General features: G+C 48.1%; 1 protein-coding gene across 2 annotated transcripts; it reads left to right on the top strand.

Moving 5' to 3' along the window:
* Positions 1-91: 91 nt before the first annotated feature.
* Positions 92-10,382, top strand: Fastkd3 (FAST kinase domains 3). Of its 2 annotated transcripts, XM_052742943.1 has the most exons (7): positions 92-187; positions 1,478-2,936; positions 3,111-3,196; positions 5,869-6,043; positions 7,149-7,218; positions 8,106-8,220; positions 9,949-10,382. In XM_052742943.1, the coding sequence occupies exons 2-7, from the start codon at positions 1,496-1,498 to the stop codon at positions 10,045-10,047; spliced, it is 1,986 nt and encodes a 661-aa protein (XP_052598903.1). In that variant the 5' UTR covers positions 92-187; positions 1,478-1,495; the 3' UTR covers positions 10,048-10,382. The 2 variants fall into 2 exon arrangements, 1 of the variants encoding a protein (XP_052598903.1); XR_008219422.1 differs by lacking the exon at positions 9,949-10,382 and having other exon boundaries at positions 7,035-7,218; positions 8,106-8,158.
* Positions 10,383-11,490: the final 1,108 nt, after the last annotated feature.

The raw sequence follows: 11,490 nt of genomic DNA, 5'->3' as shown, positions 1-11,490 counted from the left end.
CACGCACCGCCAATAGAAACGGCCGGCGGACCTGGGCCAATCGCTGAGCGCCGGATGTGGGCGGAGCCTTAGTGCCGCGCGCGTGCGTCGGGACGTCCTCCAGGTTAAGGGCGCTGTTAAGTGTGCGGTCGTTCGCCGTGCTCGGAAGCTCCGCGTCGGTCCGGGCGCGGCTCGGACCCGCCGCTCGGTAAGTTCCATGGGGCGAGGTTCCCCCGGCTCTCCGGTCACGGTCGCCGCCAGCAGTCTCCCCGCATACTCGCGCTCCCGCGTGCTCCGTGGGCTCCGGTCTGGCCGCGCGGCTCCTGCCTCTGCGGTTGCCTCTGCTCCGTTTGCTTTCCGGGGATTGTTTGAACCTGTGCGGAGCCGCAGCCCCAGCCGCCTCCTCCCTCCCTGGCTTCTCAGCGCCTGTTACCACCACGCTTTGCCCGGCTGGTACCCCAAGTTTGAATTTTGCCGCCAGCTTCTCCCCTCTCTTAAAATATATATAGATGGACTTTTCCCTCCGCCAACACGCGAGCCTCGAGATTTAGAGGTAGAATTTGAATTCCTCCTCTTTCTTTGGCTCGCAGCATAACTGGGCACGGCAGGTTCCCTGGGTTGCAGTTTCATGACTGGGAAAGCGTCGCTCAAACGAATTACAGTAAGCTAGTCCATAGATAGGACTTACAGCAGGGCCTGGGCAGCGACCGTGGTTATGATTAGGATAGTGAGGCCACAGGAAGTCAGCCCTAGGATGCAACAGTGCACCTGATGATCCTCAAGAACTCCAGAGGGGCTCCATTAAAGTGTCCACGGGCCACAGAAAAGAATTTCGGGATGAGCCAGAATGAAGCAAAGTCAATGAGTTCATTGATGAAACAGAAAGACAGGATCTCTTGAAGACTGTTAGGAGACACTTGGGCCTGAAAGCCCCAGCAAGGAACAATGTATGTGATTGTGGGGGTTTGGGGACTATTTAATCAGCAACCAACTTTACATATTAAGGGAGGAGTGTGTTGGTATACTCCCTTTTATCCATAGAACTTGGTCCTTGAAGAGGAAACCTTTGTGTAGGTACATTGCGTGGCCTGGAGAAGAGCATGCTACTAGATGTAAAATATTAATCAGAGAGATCCTTAGTACACATACGACACAAGAATTTAAGGCATAATTCATTTTTTTAAAAAAAAATCTTTGTGACACTGCCAGAAAGAGGTGTGCAGGTCTTTTGCAGGAAGCCTGGCTAGTTATGGAGAAATTGTTGGGTGTCAGCCAATTAGGTATGGAGGTCAGGACCAGGAGAAGGGGTGGGGGCTTCCCAAGTCTATTTCCTGGCTCATAGAAACCTTGCTTTTCTGTTTTTTAATATATATATTTAGCATTGTGTTTTAGCGTTGTCATGGGATACTCATTCCTAGTTTTGTAATGTTGATGTTAAATCCTCTTTCTCAATATATAATTGACCATTTTTTTTATTTTGTTTTTATGCTAAATCAAGAGCTGTGAATCTGATGGCATGGCGTTGATCACCCTGCGGAGAAACTTTTGTCATATGTCTGACTTTTGGATACCTGGAGCTGTGGCTGCTTTGAAAATTCACCCTGCCAATCACATCCAAAGAATAGTCAAAGATCGTCTCCGTGTTTGGTTCTGTTCCCTACAACCTCAACTGTTGAGGGTCAGATTCCATCATTCCTACTGTAAAAACTTCCACTCAGAAAATGGAAATGACCTTCATCCAGCTGCTGAGCCCTGGTTCTCTCAAGTACACGGATGGAACCAGCCGGAACAAGGTCTTGAACACGAGGATGAAGAGACACTTTACAGGAGGAGACTAAACAGCTTCCTCTCCCCGGAAGAAGTGCTGAGTTTCCTAAGTACACTGGACACTCTGCCTGTCTCTTTGGCGTCAGCAGCCTTACACAGGATTTGTGAGGTGGGGAAAAGAGATGGAGAGCCAAGGCTGCCGCAAGGAATACTAGAAAACAGCAGCTTCCGAGCTTTATGCCTTCAGTGTGAGCGGGACCCCTCCCATCTGACCAATGCTGGTTTGGTGACGGCTTTGCAGTCTCTGGTTATGGTGCCTATGGATCCTCAAAGTAGCCTGATGCTGAGCCTCATGGCAGAATGCCAGAGCCGTCTCCGGAGAGGCGGCCTGGAAGCCCACCATCTTTGTCTTCTTGGGGAGACTCTGGTTAGATTTCAAGGTTCAGGCTGTGAGACACTGGAACTGGTTATCTGTCAACTGCAAAGTCAAAATTTGGAAACATTTGCCCCAGAGGATATTGTGGCCATTTATAGAATTCTGCAGGCGTGCCCTGAAAAGGTGGACAAACACCAGACATTTTTAAACTCAGTAAACAGCTTTGCCCTTTCAGTAGTTTCCTACCTGAGTCCTAAATCCGTCAGCCATGTGCTCACTGCCTTGGTGGCTCTTGACCAGACTCACGCACTGCCACTGGTTATAAAATTGGGCAAGTGTGCCGTGAGATACATTCCTCGTTTTACTAATGAAGAGCTCAGGAAGGTCTTGGAGGCATTTGTGTATTTTGGACACAGCGACAGGTTTTTCACGGAGGCGTTAGAGCAGCACGTAGCTGCCCTGTGCCTCTCCTTGGACCCTGAGGTCACCAGCACCGTGATGGAGTACTGCAGTAGAAAGCGGATTCTTTCCAAGCCCATTCTCGACGCAGTTGCAGAGACTTTTGTCTTCCAGTCAGAAAAATTTTCGCCTAGTCAGATTTCCGAATTAATCGAACCATTTGGGAAACTAAATTATTTGCCACCGAATGCCCCTGTTCTATTTAGGAAGCTAGAAAGTGTGCTGTTTGCTCATTTCCACCATTTTCCACCAAAAATGCTATTGAGGCTTCTTCACTCATGTTCGCTGATTGAGTGCCATCCAGTCAATTTTATGTCAAAAATATTCAGCCCCTTTTTCCTTCAACGGCTGCAAGGTGAGGTGGTTAAAAAATTAACCATTGTAACTTGGGATGTACTTGGGTACTGTGTACATTGACTCATAATTCTAGTGTCATTTAAAAGTGCGTTCCTTAGGAGCAAATGAATTGTTTTATGATCATAAGCCCTCATTTTGCATTCCAGAATTCAAACTCAGTTTATTTTTTCAGGTAAAGAGTCATATTTGGACAGAGTGAGCCTGGCTCAGCTGACCCAGCTTTTCATGACCTCGGTCCTAGAGTGTGCGTTCTATAAGGTGAGAGTACAGACATGGGTGGTGTGGCTTTATGTCCCCCAGGGATGCTTATCTTTTGTTCTCTCTGAATCTTTAATTTCCTTTGATTTTGGTCTCAAACAGCAGAATCTTGACTTGAGCTGGAATGGTCCCATGTATGGCCTTGTCTTTGGAAAATGTCCCCTTTCCGTGTTCTTGTCTCAGCCAATGGGTTTCCTGCCACGTAGTTCCGTAGATCTCATCAAACGTGAGAGGTTCACTACTCCAGACTCCCCGGCAGGCTCTCACCCTCCAGGTAGCTGTTGTATGGAGTGTCAGTCTTTGGACCGAACAGACACAGGATCATTCCTGAGAGTCTTCTTGAGCCATACCCACACAGCGCCGTCCTCATAACAAACACACCATGTATAGAACCAGAAATCGTGTCCCCAGGCCTGGCTGTCACATCTGCCCCTCTACACTCCGCACAGCTAAGAGCAACTGATTCCAAGAATAAAGTTTATGACTAGAAATCACGACTCTGGTCTTTGAAGTTGCTTGGGTTGCTCTAATGTCTGTGGGATGGAAGTTCCCTCCACCTTTCCTGCCCGTGAAAGAGTGGCATGAGCTGCAGTTTCTCGGCCCAGATTTAGGTAAACAAGTGTGTGCCCCGCCTGCTGTTTTCCATTTGAAGTGATGGGGCGGACCAAAGGAAGCACAGTTTGTCTTTCTTTTTTTTTCTTTCATTTTTCTTTATTAAGAAATTTTCTACTCACTCCACATACTATCCACAGAACCCCCCTCCACCCTTCTTCCACCCCCAGCCCTCTTTCCCAAGCCACCCTGCATCCCCACATCCCCCAATCGAGGTCTCCCATGGGGAGTAATCACAGTTTGTCTTTCTGTCCAGCATCCTGCAGCCATTCCTGAGTCCTGGATACAGAGCTTAAGCCATGCTTTTGATTTTTGTGGCCTTTGCCATCCACTTTCAAAGTATTCCAGTTTTCTTGGTTTGTCTCTGTAACAACGCTATAGTAAACCTTCTCCAATGGCTTACCATCCTAGACGCTTTTAAAAACCACTGAACTCAAAAGCGGGGTTCCTGAGTGCGTTTTGGATGAAGGCTGACATTTCCCCCTAGCAGGGATAGATGTCCTCTTTATGGACAGTAAATGAAAGTGACAACCACGACTGTGATGTGGTCTCAGCAGCAGGGCTGTTGGTCCTTTGAATCCTTCTCATTTCTCTCCTGAGAAGGGCTGCCACGTGCCACGTTTAAATTTTGTTCTAAGGAGCAGTGATGGTGTTGAGTATGTTTTCAGATGTTTATTGTTCATTTGTATTTTCTACAAGTTGTCTTTCAGTGTGAGACGAGTTAACAGGAATATCGTATGTGTTTTCTTTTTGTCTTTAATTTTTATTATTTTTGAAAACAATATTGATGATTTTGCTGTGCAGAAGTTTTTGAAGTTTTTGTAGACATATTTCTTTGTGACTTTTGAGTTTCTTACTCTTAAGAATACCTCATTTCTGTTATGTCACACAGTTGACTGACTTCTAAAATGACGTTTCCTATCCTAACATACTTATAATTTAGGTATTTGTATGTGTGCTGTAATTTTAAAAATTAAGTTGTTTGCGTTGGAATCCGTACATACTTGGCCACCCACGGTATGTACCAGCAGTCTCCTGTGTGCACGTATGTGTGCGGTGAGCACATTGAACAGGGTGAGCAGGATGCATGTGTCCACTGTGGCCATCTCTACCACCGGGACTTGTATTCTGCCATGGACGATAAGAGAGAGGCTAACTTGCTTTCCAGATGAATGGCCGGTTCGCTGGTGCCATTGGTTTCATCACGTTCCCTTTCCTTTAGAGATCGAAACATCGTCGCTTTTCCCACACTTCCTACTCACCATGGGTAGTGCTTATCAGTTTGACACAGCCTGGAGTCACCTGGGAAGAGGCAGCCACAATTGAAGAATTGCCTCAATATGATTGCCATACAGATGGGGATTCCCTTGATGATTGATGGGGAGGGGCTGGTCTACTGTGGGTAGCTCCGTCCCTAGGCAGGTACTCCTGGGCTGTATACTAAAGCTGGCTGAGCATGAGCCACTGAGTGAGCTGGTAAGCAGCATTCCTCGGTGCTTTCTGCTTCAGTTCCTGGCTGACTTCACTCAGTAATGTCCTGGGGACAGGAAGTGTAAGCTCAGATGACCCGTTTCTTCCCCAAAGCCACTTTTGGTCGTGGTGTTTATCACAGCAAAAGAGGAGCACACTGGAACATCACTGTTGAAAACTTTAGTCTAGAGCCAAGTGGTGGTGGTACACGCCTCATCCCAGCTCTCAGGAGGCAGAGGAAGGTGGATTTCTTGAGTTTGAGGCCAGGACAGCCTGAGGTACACTGAAAAACCCTGTGTTGAAATCAACACACAGATACCCTAGTAGAGAATGATTATGACCTTGAAGCAGCTCCAAGCATTCCAAAGAAGCTTTTAAACTGAGCATTCTTCTGTGTTTTATTTATTTAAAGATGTGAGCTGTAGCAGCCTTCTCGTGTATTGTCATTTTTAGAAAAAGGTGTGCCCATGTCCTCGAAACACCGTGTATATAAAGTAATTTTGTGTCAGTCTTTTATCTGAGTAGGCTTCAACTCTCTCTCTGCTCTTACATTTGATTTTTCTTTCTTGTGTTTGCATGTATGAATTTAGGGCCCCAAACTCCTTCCTCAGTATCATGTGACGTCGTTCCTTACTCCATGCTGCTCCCTGGAGACCCCTGTGGATCTCCATCTTTACAAGTCTGTGGTGATTGGACTGATTGATCTTCTAGGATCAAGATTATATTTTGCGTCGAAAGTGTTGACCCCCTATTGTTACACCATAGGTAAGTGGCTCAGGGGTCTCGTCTAGGTCGGAGCATCCTGTCCTTGTTGAGCTGTAGGTGGGACTTAGTAGCCAGAGGTGTGAGATGCAGGAGGGAAGCTCCCCTCACCTGAAGGCGAGGAGAAGGAGAGTTAGCAGAGTTGTGTAGAGGCAAGACTGAGTTCCCGTTTCACACATTAGCCCCAGAGTAGCCGAGTGCCCTGGGCAGAGGATCTTAACCTTTTCCTGCTTGCTCCCTCACCTGCAAACTGAGAAGGAACAGTGAGCTGTGACAGGGACTGACGGACTGTAAGATAGTCAGTGCTCGGTGGTGTCCGTAGCTGCTGGTGTCTTTTAGGCCTGTGCTTTCTGCAGTACCTGTAGTGTACGAGGCCATTTAAATACGAGTTCCTCAGCACACGGTCACTGGCCACATTTCAGGTGTCCGTAGACACACATGCTTCTAGATGACGACATAGATGGCCGTGGTGTGGATCCTCGTCTGCTGCAGTCCTGGTGGACAGTGCTTATGGAGGAGTCCTTGGCCCTCTGCCCTAGCTGTTCCTTCAGGTTGCTGAGAAAAAGAAAATAATCACATAAAAGACAGTAGTTCATGGACACATCTCATGTCTTCCTTTTACTGGGCTCTTTTTACAGAGTGGATGGTAGTGTCTGAGAGGGGAGGGAGGGGATGTGCATGTGTGTGTGAGCCACATGTCACGGGGTGGGGTGCTTTGCGTGCACGGGAGGAGAGCAGACCTGTAGGTGGAGGTGAGGGCTGCTGCTGTCTGGTGTCAGCTTCACTGGAAGGTTTTCTTCACTCGGGATTGAAAGGTTCAGGCCTTTGTTACATGAGGAAGAGGATGTACGTAGTTCTCAGCTTGCTGTAGAGCTCTTGAAATACCACTCTGTTTCAGAGTAATCGAGACTTCTTAGTTCACAGCTGGCTTGCTTAGTCTATGGGGCCAATGAAGTTACTGTTCTCACGGTTGGTTGTGGCCATTACTTTGCAGCCTCGGCCCTCTGATAAAGGCAATATGGAAGAAATGAAACCAGCACAAGGAACGCAGGAAGATAATGTTGTTGAGGGTATCACACGAGGAATTTTTCCTTTCTTCTTTTGCCAGATGTTGAAATTAAATTAGATGAAGATGGATTTGTATTACCATTTACAGTGGATGAGGATGTCCATAAAAGGTAAAGAAAGTTGTGGGTTTAAAGTTTAAGAGTTAATGGCCGTGCGGTGGTGGCGCACGCCTTTAATCCCAGCACTCGGGAGGCAGAGACAGGTGGATCTTGGTGAGTTCAAGGCCAGCCTGGTCTACAGAGTGAGTTCCAGGAAAGACGCAAAGCTACACAGAGAAACCCTGTCTCGAAAAACCAAAAAAATAAATAAATAAATAAAGTTGAAGAGTTAAGTTAGCAAATGGATGCTTTTCTTAAGATAGAGAAGAATGGTTCTGGAAATTAAAATACTGAACTTCACAAGACTAAAGCAGCAGGCACAGGGCCTGCACGGGTCTGCACCGGCTCCTCTGTGTAGAGTACAGCTCTTAGTTTAGGATTCTTATGAGACTCCCAACTGTGAGAACAAGTGGTCTCCGGCTCTTTTGCCTGCTCTTGGGACTCTTTTCCTTCTGTTGGGTTGCCGTGGCCAACTTTGATATGATATTTTGCTCCATCTTATTGTATTTCATTTTGTCATGCTTGGTTGTTATCTCTTAGAAGCCTGTTCTTTTCTGATGAGAGACAGAAAGAGGGTGGGCTGGGGAGCAACAGAGGGGAGGTTGGGAAGGAACTGAGAGGAATGGAGGGAGGGGAAGCTGCAATCGGGATGTGTTGTGAGAAAAGAATTTATTTTTAATAAAAGGAACAAAAAGCTGAGCTTATGTTTGGAAAACCCCTTTCATTTGGTAAACAGTAATAGTGTTAAACATTTTACCACCAGACTAAAGGACAGTCTATTCATGATTCATTAGAAAATAATATTGACGCAGAGGAACAGACAAGTTCAAATAATCCCTGACAACTAAAGACAGATACTTGACGCGATTCCTGAGTCACAGTTGCTCTTGCTCTCTCAGGGTGGCGCTGTGCATTGACGGGCCGCAGCGGTTCTGCTCTGACAGTAAACACCTGCTGGGGAGAGAGGCCATCAAGCAAAGGCACCTGCGCTTGCTCGGCTACCAGGTTGTTCAGGTATGGCACCACCCTCTGTTTTTTCCTTCCTTCAAAAAGCAGTCTCCCTGACAAATGGGCGTTTTCAGTTCTGTGCACTGACACACAGTACCACTGTGGAGGGAATGGAACCCCAGGGAAGATGGGGAGCCCCCAGATGAGCGTGGGCAGGGGTGTGGACAGGATGACCCACTCAGGACGGCTGCCCTGTTGTCTGGTCACAGTCTTGTCGGAACGCCCCAGTTACAGTTGTGCACTGCCAGCCTACGCGCTCTCCTGTCAGTTCCATGGACAAGCAAAAGCCCGAGCGGGGTATGGATCGCACTGCGGTCCAAGCAAGGGTGGGATTCGTTCCCAAGCCCTCTGCATCAGTGTCCGTTCGTGGGTGTTACAGGCCCAGCCTCCACTTTACCTTCCTCTAACAGTAAGTGGGCTGACACTCCAGCAGACCACCATGATCTGTCTGCTTTCTGTCTTAGGCTTAAGTTACTTGACTCGAATTTTGGTTTTTTTTTTTTTTTTTTTTTTTTTGAGACAGGGCTTCTCTGTAGTTTTGATACCTGTTCTGGATCTCGCTTTGTAGACCAGGCTGGCCTCGAACTCACAGAGATCCACCCCGGCCTTGACTCGCATTTTGTAGTTAGAGTTTTCAAAGCTTGGTGTTTTCCCAAGTGGTCCACACCTATTTCCGTATCGCTGCTTATCTCTGCCTAGAGTCGCTGAGTTCCTGGGATCGCTTCTGCTTCCGTTTCTGTCTGATTTAGTGGGTAAATCAAGGGAGGTGGTTCCAGGGTCTTCATCTACCCTTGGTGTTTGCAACATTGTGTTTTCAGTAGGGACTTAGCAAGGTCCGCCGGGGGGTTGCAGTAAACATGATGTGCAGGTCCCCGGTGCAGTAAAAGTGGACAAGCAGGTCCCCGCTGTCTTAGTACTTTTTAACTCCTTTCTAGCTTGCTTTCTGGTGCTTTGCCATGGTATCCTGCTCATTCCCAAATTCATTTTCTGAAAGTTGCCATGCAGTGTGTGTTCAGAAACCACTGTATCTTTATTGCTTTTACCTGAACTAGAGACTTCTGTCTTAGTATTTGGGACCATTCACGATCCAGTCTGCACACAGCAGACCCCTCCGACACATGGCCTGCGCTCTGGCTCATGCTCCAAACTCTGGTGCTTACCCCTATTCCTCCTTACTCCCTCTTTCCCCATCCTTCTCTCTTCTCTTCCCCGCCCCATCCCTCTCCACTTCCCCTTCTCAAGCCTTCCGTTTTTCTCCGCTGTCCCCTCTGCCCTTGCTGTTTCCATAGCCAGGCCTGTCTCAGGCTCTTTGTAAACTCTAGTGGTTCATTGGCCCTCAGCTCAGGTTCACGTCTGGTCCCTCTCAAGTGAGCACAGACTTCCCCTCTCCTCCTGTCCCCTCAGTACTGTTCATGGGTTTCCTTGGCCCTCTCCTCCTGTCCCCTCAGTACTGTTCATGGGTTTCCTTGGCCCTCTCCTCCTGTCCCCTCAGTACTGTTCATGGGTTTCCTTGGCCCTCTCCTCCTGTCCCCTCAGTACTGTTCATGGGTTTCCTTGGCCCTCTCCTCCTGTCCCCGAGCTGCCCTCTGCCAGCATTGCTCTAGGTGCCGGGAGCTCCAGCTGCAGGAGTCAGGTGTGACTGTGGCCCCTCTGCTGGAGGATGCGGTAAGACACAAGGAACAGCGGAGTTGCCTGGGATGGTGGCAGGTTTTAATGGTTGCTTTCCCCCAACAGGTTCCCTATCATGAGCTGGAGCTGCTTACATCAAGATTTGAATTGGTGGAATATTTACAAAGAAAACTATTTTCTCAAAACTCTCCTGTCCATTGGTAACAAAGGACACTGGCTTCAGGATGCAGAGTGAAGACTTCACATTTGGAAGAGACAGATCAGTCTGTGCATTAGCTGCTGTATGGAAATGTGTTTACAGACTTGGGATCTGAAAAGGGTCTGCGGCTGTTCTATACCGTGTATATGTGTGTTGGTGGTAAATGACCATGTCTATGTGCGTTAGTGGTAAAGTTAAAGTCAACTCAATACCGATGTTGTAGATGCCTTGACTGCATCGAGCAGGATCGTTCAAATACAGTAAAGCAGTGTGTAATGAGTAAATGTGAATTGTATGTCTTGTTATTAACAGCTGTCTGCTAATAAAGACATGCTCTTTAGAGGTGGTGCTTTCTAATAAGGGTCAGAAAGACATTTTATCTTTTTCTTCCTGTATTGGTGGGAGTGATACTTGGTAAGAAGGATGGAAGTGAAAAAACAGAGCTGTTTAGGTTGGCTTAGGGGATGCCTGGAGGGAGTGAGGAATGAGCTGCACTATCCTGTGCATCGGTGGCCCCGCTTCGTCTAGGTGCAGGTTCAGGAAACGTGTGGGAGGCAACTAGAAACCTAGCTTCTACCACAGCCGGTCTGTGGCCTTGCAGAGGACAGGGCCAGCTGACCAATCACCGCTCTGCCGAGCACTTTGACACCACACTCCTGTGTCTCTGGTGCCTTCCAGTTTAGGTAGTCTTCCATCTTGCCATGCAGTGGGCTGCCTCAGAGAGGATGCATGCACCAGTGATGGGTACCCTGTCATGTGGTCTTGAGCAGCAGCAGCACAGGCAGAACGGTGCTTCAGGACTCCTGAAGCCTGGGTTCCTTTTGGCTTCCTTACTTGCTCATTTTGGCCTTGGGCTTCAGTGCCCGAGAAGGAGCCCTGTGATTGTGGGCCATTACACTGGTCTGCAGGACTGGAGCCGTCAGTTCACAGACCCAGAGTTACATGGGAAGTGGGAGCCTCGACCGCGCAGGTCGGACTTGCCTGTGGGTATTTGCTTAGTTACCAGTTGAAGCAGAAGGGCCCGGCCCGCCGTGGGTGCTGTCCTCCCTGCACCACAGAGAAGGCTGGCTGAGCAGAGACCCAGGGAGCAAGCCAGTGAGCGTCCGTGTCCACAGGCTCTGCTTCGCTTCTGGCCTCTAGGCTCCTGTTTGAGCTCCTGCCCTGGCTTTGCTATGCACTGTAACCCATAAACTTAAATGTCCCAGTTACTTTGGGTCATGGGTTTATTACTTCCATAGAAAGCAAATTTGGACAGGTTTTGTTTTACACTCTGAGGGTACTGTAACAGTTGTGTGGGTCCTAGCAGTCCTCGCAGTTGGAAGGCTAGACGTCCAGAGTCATGGTGTCAGCAAGATAGACACCTTTGAAGATTTTCGGTCTTTAGTTTGTCCTGGCATCTACACATGACCTACTTCCCGTTGGTTGTGTGTGTGTGTGTTGTTGCCTTT

The sequence above is a fragment of the Peromyscus californicus genome, unplaced genomic scaffold (assembly GCF_007827085.1).
Source record: "Peromyscus californicus insignis strain IS unplaced genomic scaffold, ASM782708v3 Scaffold_18__1_contigs__length_77618521, whole genome shotgun sequence".
Taxonomy (NCBI): Eukaryota; Metazoa; Chordata; class Mammalia; order Rodentia; family Cricetidae; genus Peromyscus; species Peromyscus californicus.
Note: the sequence above shows the minus strand (reverse complement) of the source record. Positions and strands in the feature narration are given on the sequence as shown.